The 14,418-nt window shown below is 36.4% G+C and overlaps 2 protein-coding genes across 2 annotated transcripts; both read left to right on the top strand.

Annotated features, from left to right (window-relative positions):
* The first annotated feature begins 1,448 nt into the window (after positions 1–1,448).
* On the top strand, positions 1,449–2,519 carry LOC132034876 (F-box/LRR-repeat protein At3g26922-like). The gene has a single exon (XM_059425216.1). The coding sequence runs from the start codon at positions 1,449–1,451 to the stop codon at positions 2,517–2,519; it is 1,071 nt and encodes a 356-aa protein (XP_059281199.1).
* An 8,297-nt stretch (positions 2,520–10,816) lies between these two features.
* Positions 10,817–12,341, top strand: LOC132034875 (probable F-box protein At1g60180). Its single transcript, XM_059425215.1, has 3 exons — positions 10,817–10,900; positions 11,309–11,747; positions 12,157–12,341. The coding sequence occupies exons 1-3, from the start codon at positions 10,817–10,819 to the stop codon at positions 12,339–12,341; spliced, it is 708 nt and encodes a 235-aa protein (XP_059281198.1).
* Positions 12,342–14,418: the final 2,077 nt, after the last annotated feature.

Genomic DNA, 14,418 nt, shown 5'->3' with positions numbered 1-14,418 from the left:
CTCCTCCTTGAGAATTGGAGAGTGTAATTACCCTTTCCCAATCACACCCAATTACATGCTGATAATGTAATTACTTGGCCTGACAAACATGCCAAACTGTGTAATTACACACAATTACACTCAATTCCAATTACATGGGTGGCTTTACAAACAGGCTCCTACTAAATTATACCAATTCCAATTACCAGGTGGCTTTCCAAACAGACCTTAATGATTTCTTGGCCATCTAAACTACATTTATTTAAATAAGAGTAAAATTAGAAGAAAATAATTAATGTTTCCTTGATTTTGTGAAAAATCACTTATTTTGAAATAAAATAAAAAGTTAAAAACATCACCTATTTTAAAACGGAAGGAGTATATGAGTTAAACGTTAATTAGGGAGGCTCTGATTAGCATATTTGGACCAACTATTAAACGGTAAGGACATGGGTAAGCTAAACTATTAAACTCAGTTTAATTTTGAATACTCTTATAAATTTAGTAGGTGTTTGGCCATGAAAGCCAAATATTTTCACTTTATCTGTAATTTTGAAGTTGGATTTGAAGTTTGAGTCCTGTTTGATTATAGTTTTTGCAAAAGTATTTGGTTGTTTGAATGGACTGAAAGTGAAAAAGGTAAAAGAAAGGTGAAAAAAAGGTTTTAGTTGTTTTCCAAATTCTAAAATTTTCAGATAAAGTGGAAAAAAAATCCGGAAAAAAGTGAAAAATTGTCGTGGCCAAACGGGTCCTTAAGTTTGCCCTCATTTTGTGTATTAAATTAACGGAAAAGGCTCAAATATGCTATCCAACTATCGGAAATGGCTCATTTATGCCACTCGTCAGTTAGTTTAACTCATTTATGCTTAATCGAACTATAGGAAATGACTCATTTATGCCACTTATCAATATTTTGACTCATCTATGCCATCGCCTGTTACCAAAATGACTCATCCATGTCATTTTTTTATTAACGCCGATTTTATAATACCAGATATGACACGTGACATCCAATTAGAGGTCTACGTCATTTAATTAAACCAACCCAATTTTAAATACCAAATTAATAAAAAAATCCGACCCATACACTTTACCCACCCTCAATCATAATCTAGTTGGAGGCCACGTGTCATATATGGTATTGTAAAACCATCTTTAATGAAATATGGCATGGATGAGTCATTTTTATTGACGACGATGGATAAACGAGTCAAACTATTGATGAGTGGCGATAAATGAGCCCATTTCCTATAGTTCGACGACATAAATGAACCACTTCCTATAGTTCGATAAAGATAAATGAGCCAAACTATCGATTTGTAGCCAAGCATAAATGAAATATTTTCGATAGTTACCATATATTTGAGCCTTTTCCGTTAAATTAAATTAAATTTTAAAAGAGACAAAGGGAAAGCGGTGCACCGGAAAATTATCAAAACCCTTTAGGCTGTCTGGACGAAAAAACAAGCATGGATTCCGGGGAAAAGAGAGTTGAAGAAACACGTGTAGACCGAATCAGTGAGTTGCCAGACTCTCTTCTCCTTCACATTCTCTCTCTTATGCCCACAGATGAAACACTCGTTACAAATGCTCTCTCAAAAAGGTGGCGCTATCTCTGGCATTCACTTGATACCTTCTCTTTTAGTACTGAAGACTACTGTGAAGAATACGTATCCTATGTTGACTATGTATTAGGTCATTCTGTTTCTTCCAAAATTAAAACATTCGAACTCGACAGCCATGAGTCTGATGCATACAAGTCTGACATCAACCGATGGCTTAGTTTTGCTGTTGAAAAGAAAGTGGAAAATGTGACACTCCGATCATATTCTACGGATCATGTTTGTGCTGCATTGCCTGAATGTTTATACACATGTTCGTCCTTGATAACATTAGTTTTGGAAAAGTTTTTTCACTATGATGCTCATGTGCCAATTGCCTGGAAATCTTTAAAGAGCATAAAATTAGAGTTTGGGATGTTATCTGATGACCATATTGTGAACTTACTATCGGGCTGTCCTGCATTGGAATCTATGGAATTATCGATTTTTATGGGTTTTAATCGCCTGGAAATTAGGACTTCAAAATTGAAGATACTGAATTTGCATACATATTATGATGATGGAGGAATTGATCATTCCTTGGAAATTGTTGCCCCCTATCTTCAGCATTTGGAGATTTCAGGAGATCTTAGTGATCTCAAGTGTAGGCTTGTAGATGTGTCCTCCGTGGTTAATGCTAAGCTTAGTTTCAACATTACATGTATCAAAGACTTCGAGGATAATGATCAAGATTCTGATGATGAGGAGGAGGACAGTCGTCGGGACTATCATCAAGATTTTGAGATTCTCGTCCAAGATTATCTTCAAAAGTTGAGTTGTGCAAGCGAGATAACAATTGGAACGTGGTTCATAGAGGTTTGTTTTTACCTCAAAAGTCCTTATTTTTTCACATTGATTATTAACAGGCACTTGCGGATAAAAATTATACAATGGAGAAACTTTGCACAAATTTCACAAAAGCAATTAGATTTGTTATAGAGACTTGTCGAGAAGGGTAGAGGGGTGGGCTCGTTGTCCACGGACTTTCAAACCATGGGCCTCCTGCCCTCGGGGATTTCTCAGTTAAAAAGTTAATAAGAGAGAGAAACTTGTGGACCTTTTTGCAATCTCTTTGTCAATTTTCGAGGTCGGGTATTTCTTTTTTCATATCGTCAAAAGGTATACCTCTACACCACAATTTTTGTAAATTGATGTTGCTTAACGCGTTAAAATGGTTTGATTTGTGACAACACTATCTCTGCTGTGGAGTACTTTCTTTTTGTCATTTTTATTGCTTTCTCTAGTCTTTACTAGCTTCATTGGTAATACTGCACCAGGTCTTGTGTGTTAGGATTTAAAATCCCAAATCCGACTTTTGAATTGAAATGCAGAAATATTTGAGGGTCAGAGTTGTACCATTAAAACCAATCTATGTGTATGGAGCGGCTGGCCTTTTAAATAACACACACGCCTATATGTGGTTCACCCTCAACGTGAGAGCTACGTCCAGCTAAGCATCTTATTAAAGAAGAAATGTTGCAAGTGTTTACAATTTTCAACCTCACAACCCCAATTTCAATGAACTCAAGAATTTTACTACACAAATATATCTCTCAAAGATTATCAGTAAGAGGCTTTCTTATGTCAAGAGTATTTCTCTTAGATTTTTGGTTGATGTGTTGTCTTTCTTGTGTGTTTAGCAAATGAGAAAGCTTCCCTATTTATAGGTGAGATGCTCTATCGATCTTTGGGTTACCAAGCAAGCACTTGAATTTTTATGATAGGAAGATGTTTATATTCCTTAAAACCAGTTATTTTTAAATTTGTTGGCTCTGTTTTCTTCTAAAATAAGGGACACTTCTTCTCCCAAAGACATAATTTTAATTTGTCTTCACACTTTTCCAGCCTGTTCTTTCCTAGGCTGACATGCATTTGGCGAACCTGCTTTGTCAACATCACCACCTGCTGCATTAACATAACCTTGCAATCGTTTCCGATTTTGGCCAAAGCAGATGATATTGATTTGCAGAGTTTGATATCCACTTTGGGTTTCCCAACCTCAAGTTGCTTTTCCGTTAAATTGACATCTCCTCCTGCAATGTCCGGTATCTTGTCCAAGGATCATCTCATCCTGGGCCTATGTCAAGAATCTTTCGACAACCTTTCAGATTTTCTATTAAAGAATGTTGAACTTTTTGAGAACTTTGTCACATATCTTGTGAGCGTTTCGAGGCATGTTCGATGAACTGTTGCAAATATTTGCTTTATATTGGCTTGAGAAATTGGGTTCTTCCTTTATCCGATAAACCCACCACTTCAATGATTATCTTTGAGAAATGAAATTTCCATGTATGATTGGGCTGCAAGGAGTTTCATCTGTCTCAGTGTACAAGAAATAGTCGAGCCATTATTTTGAGTTTTTGATAAACACCCCTATGCAATCATGAATAGTTAACTTCTCTATGTTACGGATTACTATACTTTTAGACCTACCTTTATTGGATAGCATTATGGTAGCTTGGTTTCTCATGAAGCTTTGTCGTTGATTTGTTTTGTACATGTGCATTGAGAGATTTCTTGGATTATTTGTTTTCTTGGCGTAATAGGTGTGATCAGCGGAAAGTCCCTCAAATCACTATTTCCGAATAATTGTCCCGACATGAATTTTTTGTGTTTTGGTACCTTCCTTTGTCAATAACATCCAGGTCCTTGATTGTGATGATCTTCCTATTTTGACATTTTTCATCCCAAAATCGATAACCTGCATTGTCACCATAACGTAATAAAGTAACACTTTTGATTTTGGATCAAGTATTTTAGTACATATCAACAATCCGAACTAATTATGATAAGTGAAGGACAACACTTTCGAAATGAAAGATTTTTTTGACCCGATTTTATTTTGAAATAAGTTGAACCGAATTTGTTGGTATGGAACGATTAGGAAAATTTGGGTAAAAAGTCCCGAGTGTAGTTTGAAATTCGAAAATTGTTCAATTTTAGTTCATTCTTTGGCTACTCCATTTGGTCGCGGCGTTGTGGACAATTTTAATCATCTTGATTCCATTATCGGCACAATACCGGCAAAATCACCATCAATGTATTCTCCGCAACTTATCGGACCTCAAACACTTCAACTCGAGGTTTGTCATCTTTATCATTCCTTTACATCTTTAGAAAAAAACTAAACACATCGGATTTATTAGGAAAGAGAAAAATAAAATAAACCCACACCTTGGTTGAATCCAAAAATATTTTGTTGATGTGATCCTCCAAGAGAGGGATATTGAGGTCCCCACAGCGTGTGCACCATCGTTTTCGACCTTCAATCCACTATTTCTCATCTTTTGGAAACCCTCGCTTTTTGTTTGTCCGAGAAGTTGAAGAAAAAGGTCAAGAGGTTGATCTTGTTTTTGTGTTATGAAGGTTATATTATTGCCATTTGTAAATTGGAGGAAAATCATGAAATATGAAATGTTGGAAGTGAGTTGTGTATGTGGACAATGCCGTGTAAATGGGTGTTGTTATGTTGTGATTGAATTTATGAATTAATGCCTAGTTAGTTGATTATGATCATTGTTAGGTGAAGTACCATAGCACCTTATCCATTTTGTATATGTGTAGTGTTACCAAAATGGGTCATATTATATGACAATGAACGAATGAATATCGCTTAATGTTTGGAACATGTCGTAACTTTATGAATTCTAGTTGGAAATCCATTTGATAACTCAAGATTGATGTTGTGCCAATCTGTGGGCTGATCTAAGGCTTATTGTACGCTTATGTAATTCGTATATCTGCCGAAAATTTTATCGTTATATTGTGGATTGTGATACAAAGCATGGCTTAAAAATGAGGAAAGCAACAAGAGGGCTGCTCTCGGCTAGGGGACTGTTTTGTAATGAATTTCATGGCTGTTTTGTGATGAATTTTGTGGCTGTTTTGGGGCTGCTTGTTATAAATTTCGTGGCTGTTTTGTAGTGACATTTTGGGGGCTGTTTGTGGTAATTTTCGACTTCGGCTGCTCTTGTTGGTCGAAATGCAGGGATTATAGTTATGATTATTCAATATATGTAGTATATTTGCGACGCTCCGGAGTCCCGGCTGTTCATGATGATACGATCTAACATTGAAAAAGGGGCTGGATAAACATAAGGAATTAGTGTATTAATCATTTGTTGTTGTGGTTGTTGTACTTCGCATGATGCCAACAAAGAGAGTTACTATTGTCATATCAAAATCAATTTTTACCGATGATGATCGATTTGCTAGGTTGGTTATTTTGTGGCAAAGTTGCATTTTCCATCATCTTTAGAGATGAAATAGTTTTTCACGAGAAATACCTTATTATTTGCCGAAGGTTTCTCATACATATCGTACAATACCTTCAGAATAGTTGGAATGAATGGTCTTTTCTTTGCCACGTTAGCTAATGTTTGGCATTTTATGGCGAATTTTTTTTAGATTGTCCGTCGCCCGAGATCATAGTTTGGATTAGCTTCATTCGGATCGGTTTTTCGAGGTTCGAAGGTATATAAATAATCTTCCTTTTGGCATGCCTTAGTGCAAAAATAGACCATGATTCACCGCCGTCGTCGAAACCATCTTCTCCCATCGTTTCTAAATCACAACACAACCCGTTGCTTTGCTCCTTGGTATCCTTGTGTTGATTGAAAATCCCAAATCCGACTTTTTATGACCTTGAAATTTATAAGTTGCAAAAGGACCACTTAAATACCAATCTTTTTAGTATAACCTTTACGCCGTGATGTCGAAGAATAAATAAACTACGAGCGCGGTTCACCCTCACGTGAGAGCGGATTACGCTTCCAAATTTTCGTAGGCATCTTATTAAAGAAGAAATATTCCATGTTTACAACTGGTCTCAACCTCACAACCCCAATCCCAATGACACTCAAGAATTTTACTACACAAAATTCTCTCAAAGACCTTTCTTATTAGGCCTTTCAAATAAGAGTATTTCTCTTAGATCTTTTGGGATGTTATGTCTTCTTCAATTTGGTGTGTTTAGCAAATGATTTTTTATACCTATTTATAGGTGTGAGATGAACCTATTGATGTCATTGGTGACTCAAGCAAGCACTCGACAACTTGCCAAATACAAGGAAGATGTTTTCTTCCTTAAAACAAGGGAAGTGTTTTCTTCCTCAAAACAAGGGAAGTGTTTTCTTCCCTAAAATAAGGGATGGACCCAACATTGTGCACGCTGCAGTTCAAAGGGGAGCCAATTCCAGAATTGAAATGCAAATATTTGACGCTAGAGTTGTATATTGAAAAGACTATGTGTATGGAGCGGCTGGCCTTTGTAGCCTTGCCTCATGTGGAGACACTCAACATAGAAATAGCAGCTAAGCATGTAATTTCGTGTTGCTTTTTATTTTTTAATCAAACCCCCGCAAGTTGTTTCTGAAGAACAAGGGTAACACAAATATATCCTTAATTATCAGTAAGAGGCTTTGCTTATGTCACTGTAAAGCTTCACACTAATATGGTTGTGGTCTTGTTTGCACTATCAATCTTTGGGTTACCTGCGCCAATTTTTATGATAGGAATAGCCATTATATTCATTTTTCCAGTTATTTTTAAATTTGTTGGCTCTGAAATTCTTCTGTACCGGACACTTCTACTGTGAAATCATATTTTGTTTCGCTTTTACACAATTTCCACTAGGCTGACATGCATCCCTGCCTGCTGCTTCCCTCTGCTGCTATGAGTTACGAGATTTGGCCAAAGCAGATGATATTGATTTGCAGAGTTTGATTTCAAGCTTTGGGTTTCCCAACCTCAAGAACGTTAAGATTGTCATCTCCTCCTCAATGTGCTTGAAGGATCATCTCGATTGGGCCTATGTCAAGAATCTTTTCAAACTTTCAGATTTTCTATTAAAGAATGCAACAGTTTTGGAGAAGTTTGTCATCATATCAAAGAAAAGAAGTTGTCAGGCATGTTCGATGAACTGTGCGTACAAATATTTATTTCTATTGGCTGAGAAATTGTTAGGTTCCCCAAGATCATCCACCACTTCTATGATTATCTTCGAGAAATGAAATTTCCGTGGTTGGGCTGCAAGTAGTTTTCTGTCTCAGTGTACAAGAAATGTCGAGCCTTATTTTGAGTTTTTGATAAACACCTCCATGCAATCATGAATAGTTAACTTCTCTATGTTACTAATTACTATACTTTTAGACCTACCTTTATTGCATAGCAGTTATGGTAGCTTGGTTTCTCATGAAGCTTTTGTTTGCATTTTAGATTTTGTACATGTGCATTGAGATTTCTTGGAACTCTTGTTTTCTTGGAATAGGTGTGATCAGCAAGCCACATTTTTAAAAATAATTAGCTGCATGAAATGTTGTGTTTTGGTACCTTCCTTTGTCAATAACATCCAGGTCCTTGATTGTGAATTGGTTCCCTATTTTGACATTTTTCGTGGAAGAAAGGGGTCTGCATTGTTTGTTTAACGTAATAATTTTAGCAGTTGTGATTGAGGGTTACTGTGGTACTGTATCTTTGTATTTCTTGGACCTATCTTTTTGATTCCCTTAAATCTCCATTCTTCAGGTAGAATTTAGTTAGCCGGGACAGCTTACAAGGGGTTATGAAATTTTTTGTGGAACAACAACTCTCTTGATAAATATTGTCAGTAGTAGTTTGGTACTTTGGTTTATGTTTCGCCTTTGTTTTGATAAAACTATTGTTCTGGGGTTCCAGTACTTTTTCCTCTGATATTATCACACTCATGCTAAGTGTACATGTTGCTTTTCGATCTCCCTGCATTACTTATTTCTTCAAATAGCTTTCATAGAAGATATGCTTACAAGTTTGCAGATATCAAGTGACACATGATCACAATACCCCCTAAGCGTCTTTCTTCTGAATAGGCTATCCGCCTGAGTTCCAGAAAAAGACAGTAAATTAGCCTGTACTGTCAGACTTGAAAACATACTTCATGGAAAAGAACGAGTGTTCCATTCCAAAGGTGGTTTTGATGAGTCTTTCCAAACTTTCAGAAATTCTATTAACGATGCAAAAGTACTGGAAAAATTTGTTAGCGTATCAAGAGAAAAGAAGTGCAAGATGTTCAATGAACTGTGTCCCAATATTTATTTCAATTGGCTGCCCATGATCCGCTACCAATTCAATGATTATTTTCCAGGAGTGAGGGCCATGACTAGATCACATGTAGTTTTATGTTTCGGGAAATATAATATTTAGGTTTTGATATACTGCTGACGAAAATCTTGAACTTGTTTGTATAAATTATATAACTATATGTTCTTGTTATCTTACTCTAATGACATACCAAATGTTATGGTTGCTCGGTTTCTCGTGAAGCTTTTGTTGTTGCACTCTGGATGTTCAACATGTGTTTCGGATTTTCTTGTACTAGGCTTGTTTTCCTAGATCTATCAAGATGGGCAGATCTACAAGCCACTCTTTTTCTGATATTTAAGCTCATGAAATGTTATTTTTTGCCGCCTTTGTCCATGACATGAAGGTATTATTTTCTCAGAATGAAGAGGTTTGTACTGCTTAAATGTTTATCTCAAGAAGTGTGTAGCCAGTTGTAATGCTTTTACCTGAACTTAAGGACGTAATATAGGACCATTCGGTTTGGTACATCTGTTGATTCACCTGAAATCTTCAACCTGAAATCTTCATTGACTTTGCTCATATAGCTTACAAGGTGTTGCAAAAGATTGTGGAATACCAGCTTTCTTGATAAATCTCATGCGAAAGAGTCGCTGGTATCTTTTCTCCCCCTTTTTTTGGGGTAAACTACTGTTCTTTTGGGTTTGTAGGATAATGTTTGTGAGGAATGGTACCAGTAAATTGAACTTTGGATAAGTGCAGACAATATTGGTCAGTTGTGTCGATTGTTTGCTAATCTTTGACAACCTGACTCTAAATTTTTGCATTACGTTCAATGATATTACATCTTTGCTCTATCCAACACACCCTGCAATGTAATTCTTGGACAAATACTCTGTTTTTTCAGCATCGGTTGTTTAAGCCAGATAGGAAGCGCTAGCTTTTTCTCGAAGCTATAATTTCTTCTTCCTTTCATCTTCTAGTTTTTGATACTCTTCCCACGATTTCTTCCGATATAATCACGCTCCTAAATTGACCATTTTTTCATGAAATATGATTTATGCAGTTATCTCCATTTGATTAGCATATGTACAGTCAAGTGACCTTTGATCACTGATCGGAATATACCCCCATAAACTTCTTTCTTCTGAAAACAAATCTAAACCTCTAACTTGATTGATATTTCCTTGTACTTGTAATTCGTGTGAGTTCCAGAAAACAATAGTAGTCAGTAATAGAACAAGTGGAGCAACTTATGCTCTGCCTGACAACTTTGGAGGCAAATGTAAAACTTGATTAAGGTCCTGGAGTTGGGGCCAACACGAATAATAGGGAATTATTTGTCCAGAGTTTGTTTGGAACTTCTTCAATTGAATTTGAGCGGTTGAGCCAAACATCAGCAGATAATGGACATTTATCAGTACACGCTATAGCACCATTCTATAACTTGTCTCCTTTGCCCTTCTTTTTCTTAGGTTTGGTAGCAAAGGCAGAGTAAATGGATACAGCCTTTTAAGAATTCAATGTTAATTGTTTCTTTTGGAGTGTGCACGAGTTAATTTCTTAAATAGCCCCCCTGCTTGACGGAACTATTGAGTAAATTCACTTTCTTAATCACAATGAAATCACTCTACTTCTCACATGATTATTACATTGCATGCCATGTTATATTAATACTCATTTTTTAAAGAGATAACGGTCAAAAACACACCTAACTTATCACTTCTTTTTGCAAGTTTTGTACCTGAACTATCAGGTATTTGCGTTTCTTACATGAACTATCACCAACTATTTATCAGCACACATCGTTGCTTTGTAATTGAACACAATAGAGAATATCAATAAAGGATAGATGATTGACCCATTCAAAACAGCAATTGCCCAAAGGTCAATCACATATCTCTAAGTAAATGCGAATATCTTTTGAGATTTTGGAGGTTATAAAAAGGAATCTAACGAGGAATTGAAGCAAAAAAAAAAAATGAAGAAATGGCACTAAGGCCAAATGCGCTAAGCTGAATAACTTAGGGATTAAAATTAGAATAAAGCAATAAATGAAGGACTGAAACCACTATTTTCCAGATTTTTTTTGCTCTTGCGTCTGTTTACTTTCCATCTGTTTCCAAGAACTAAAGTGTTGAGTGATGAAACGATTCCAAACCCCTTTTGCACCCAAAACAATGGCTTCCAAGAAACAAAAGAATGGACTCACTGAAGATGATCGTATCAATCAGTTGCCGGACTCACTTTCTCGTACAAATACTGTTCCTTTTGCCTACAAATGATGCGGTCAAATCATGTGTTCTCTCAAAGAGGTGGCATTATCTCTGGACTTCTGTTTATAACTTCAATTTCATTGCTGAAACTTTCAAGAAACCAGAAAACTTCATCTCCTTTGTCGACCACATTTTAACTCATTCCGCTTGCTCAAAAATAAAAGAATTCCATCTCTTTTCATTTGTAGTTCCTGAAAGGGACTTGAAAATCAGGGAATGACTCAGTTTTGCTGTGGAAAACAAAGTGGAAGATGTGTGTTATACGCTTATGCATTTGCTGAAGATCTCTCCTATGAATTGCCTCTATGTATGTACACTTGTTCGTCATTGATTACATTAAATTTGAGCTGTTGGGTGTTTGATAAAGGACAGATTACAGCTTGAAACTCTCTAAAGAGTCTAAAGTTGCGGACCATAAGGTTAGACGATGACGATATTGTGAAATTACTGTCAAGTTGTCCTGCTTTGGAAACTCTGGAGTTGTCAATGTTTGGGGGATTTCGTCATCTAGAAATCAATTCTTCAAATTTAAAGAGACTAAATTTGAATTTCTATAGGAGCTTTTCTTACGAAGAACCTGATCATGTTCTTGAAATTTTCGCCCCACTTGTTCAGCATTTAGAGCTAACAGAACATTTTGGAGATCTCAAGTGCAGGCTAGTAAATGTCTCCTCTTTGGTTACTGCCAACTTCACTTTTAACATTTGTTGTACCACCTTTGATGATTATAGTTGTCGTGAATTTCATCAAGTTTTCAGAAACCTTGTTCTGGACTCTCTTCAAAAGTTGACTTATGCAACTGAGCCAATAATTGGAAATTGGTTTGCAAAGGTTTGTTTTCCATGTCAAAGGCCTTATTCTCTGTTTTATTTTAGCTAAGAGTAGCAGCATGTAAACCGGAGAAAGAGAATAGCCTTCAGAATCTGATACAATTATGAACTTTTGTATACATGAAAATCTCAACGAGAAAATATATTTTGGTTAAATAATTGGAAGGAATTCTTTTTTTATATGTATATAGGATGATCTTCTCTTCACCTTTTGTTACATTTTATGATCTTCCTGTCTACTTCCTGAAGTTGGATATAACTTTACTGGCAATAGATTATTTTAGTAACTAGCTTTTCATACATTGTTGTTCCTTGAAAGTGGTTACATGGTTAGATTTATCATTGATTTTTTCTTTTTTTTTTTTTGGTTGCTTCTTTCTTTACTAATTGCATTGGAATTATTTCACCAGGTAGTGTTCATGTTGCAACTCGAAGGAGTGCCGCTTCCAGAGTTGAGATGCAAATGTCTAACAATTGAGGTGTATACCAAGTTTATATCTTATGGAGTAGCTAGCCTTTTGCGGACCTCGCCTTTTTTGGAGATGCTGAACATAGACATGGGAGATTGGTGTCACGCCTCAAACCATGGCCTGGCGTAACACGGCACTCGGTGCCTGACTGCATGTGACCGAGCGAACACATGGCTTGCTGAATCATCATGAGGCATACATGAGTGGAAATATAATGTGAAGTGCATGATGAGCTTTTATAAAACATAGTAAGTCATAATATTAAACATAAATACTTGATTAGGTCATGAATGCGGATAATATCATAAATGAGCCAAACCGGCTAACCAACTCTGGAGGTCTAACATGACACTTGTCTTGTCTATGAAACCTCTAACATGAATCTGAAACACGTAACGTACTTGCTGGGACAAGGCCCCCAGCATACCTTTAGATGCAAAACTAAATAAAGAAAGACAATGCCTAAACCCCAAATGAGACGTGGGGCTCACCAATAAGCCCAGGCACGTGCAGATCCTAATGAGCAGAGGCGTCATCCTGTAAATCCGTACCTGCATCGTGAAATGCAGGCCCCCGGGCAATAAAAGGGGACGTCAGCACATTGAATGTACTAGTATGTAAAGCAACTGAAAGAAATAACATGATAAGAACTGAAACTGAAAACCTGGACATGAATATGAGCATGAGCATGGGTACATATATATATATATATATATAACATTAATAAAACATGATAAGTAGGGAGAGCATTTCATAAACCGACAACATGAATAAAACATGATAAGTAGGGAGAGCATTTCATAAACCGACAACATGATATCACCCCATGGATACGTGGAGTCCGGTACCTCGGGACAGCCAGAGCCCCCATACTTTGCCGGTGGTATAAGGTGGTAACGTGCCGATGGATCCATTCAAAGGTAAAATTAAGGAATCGTCCTAAGCGGGCGGAGCGATCCTTGTCCTACGTGGCTACGTAGTTTCGTACTATCCGAGCCTTCTCGGTAATCTCTGTGCAACTCCCAAAAACATGAACATGATATAATTGGCTAAGAAGCCCATGATTTTCGTGAATTAACTTGTACTTGACTTGTAATCATGATTTCACGAAATAATTTGTAAACATGGTTTCATGAAATAACTTGTATTTAGCATGTATGTATCTTGTATCATGGCATGAAAGTAATTATCTAATATAGTTGCAAAAACTGCGTACATGTAGGATATTCATAAAATAATCATTCTTAATTAAAAACATGCATGCTCTTCCATGGAATACAAGATATGGGTTTTCATGGATTACAGACTGATTCTCAATAATCATATGGAGTTATTAAGAACACAATGATAGAATAATAGCAATTCATACATAATCTATTCATGGACATGGACCTAGGGTTGTCATGAACATGGTGTAGAAACCCTAGTTTTAGTAGAGAATCATAATTTATGGATTATGAGGCGTGGGGAAGAACAATAATGTTCTCACACGTAGATGGTAACTCTACATACCTGGTAATGCTCCAAACTTGAATTAAAGATTTTAACTTTGAAGAAGATTTCCAAAATCTTGAATTTTTGAACCTTGAGATGAGTTTTCTTGAAAACCCTAGTTTAGGAACAATGATTTATTGCTTAGATTATTAGAATATATGTTAGAATTGAGTTGGAAGGGTTTGGATTGACTTACCTTGATGTTTTGGATTGTTGCTAGGGCTTGAAATTGTGAATAATGAAATAAAAGAACAGAAGGCTTGAATTTATACAAAAGTGAGGCGGAAGTTATATGGACATATTATACGGTCCGTATAAAGTTATACGGTCCGCATAAAGTTATATGGTCCGCATAAAGTTATACGGTCCGTATAATATGACCATATCCCGCATCTTGGAACTATGTCTAAGCTCATATCATTAGAGTTCTAGTGGAAACATTTAAGGTTTTGACGTTTTGCGAAAATGGTTCATGGGCCTATTTCGGCAGCGATAACTCCTTGATCGGTTTGGAATTTGGGAAGGTACTATCAATGAAGTTGTAGTATGCAGAAATACCTTTCTAACGATATAAGGACCAAGCCAATCAGAGATCGGAGCAAGGAGATATGATCGTCTCAATATGGCTAATAGTAAGGCACTTGAAATCCTATAGAATCGGCTAAGTTTTCGATACGTCTGCCTTCCAGTCAACTTTAGTGAAAATCCGTTG

The sequence above is a fragment of the Lycium ferocissimum genome, chromosome 10 (assembly GCF_029784015.1).
Source record: "Lycium ferocissimum isolate CSIRO_LF1 chromosome 10, AGI_CSIRO_Lferr_CH_V1, whole genome shotgun sequence".
Lineage (NCBI taxonomy): Eukaryota > Viridiplantae > Streptophyta > Magnoliopsida > Solanales > Solanaceae > Lycium > Lycium ferocissimum.
This window is presented reverse-complemented; position numbering and strand designations above follow the sequence as displayed.

What these genes read in the sequence shown, in the direction of transcription:
- LOC132034875 (XM_059425215.1), top strand. Translation starts at nt 10,817, where the DNA reads ATGGCTTCCAAGAAACAAAAGAATGGACTCACTGAAGATGATCGTATC. An exon ending in CACTTTCTCGTACAAATACT is followed by an intron (nt 10,901 to 11,308) that starts GTTCCTTTTGCC and finishes AACTCTCTAAAG; the next exon opens with AGTCTAAAGTTGCGGACCAT. An exon ending in AAATTGGTTTGCAAAGGTTT is followed by an intron (nt 11,748 to 12,156) that starts GTTTTCCATGTC and finishes TTCACCAGGTAG; the next exon opens with TGTTCATGTTGCAACTCGAA.
- LOC132034876 (XM_059425216.1), top strand. Translation starts at nt 1,449, where the DNA reads ATGGATTCCGGGGAAAAGAGAGTTGAAGAAACACGTGTAGACCGAATC.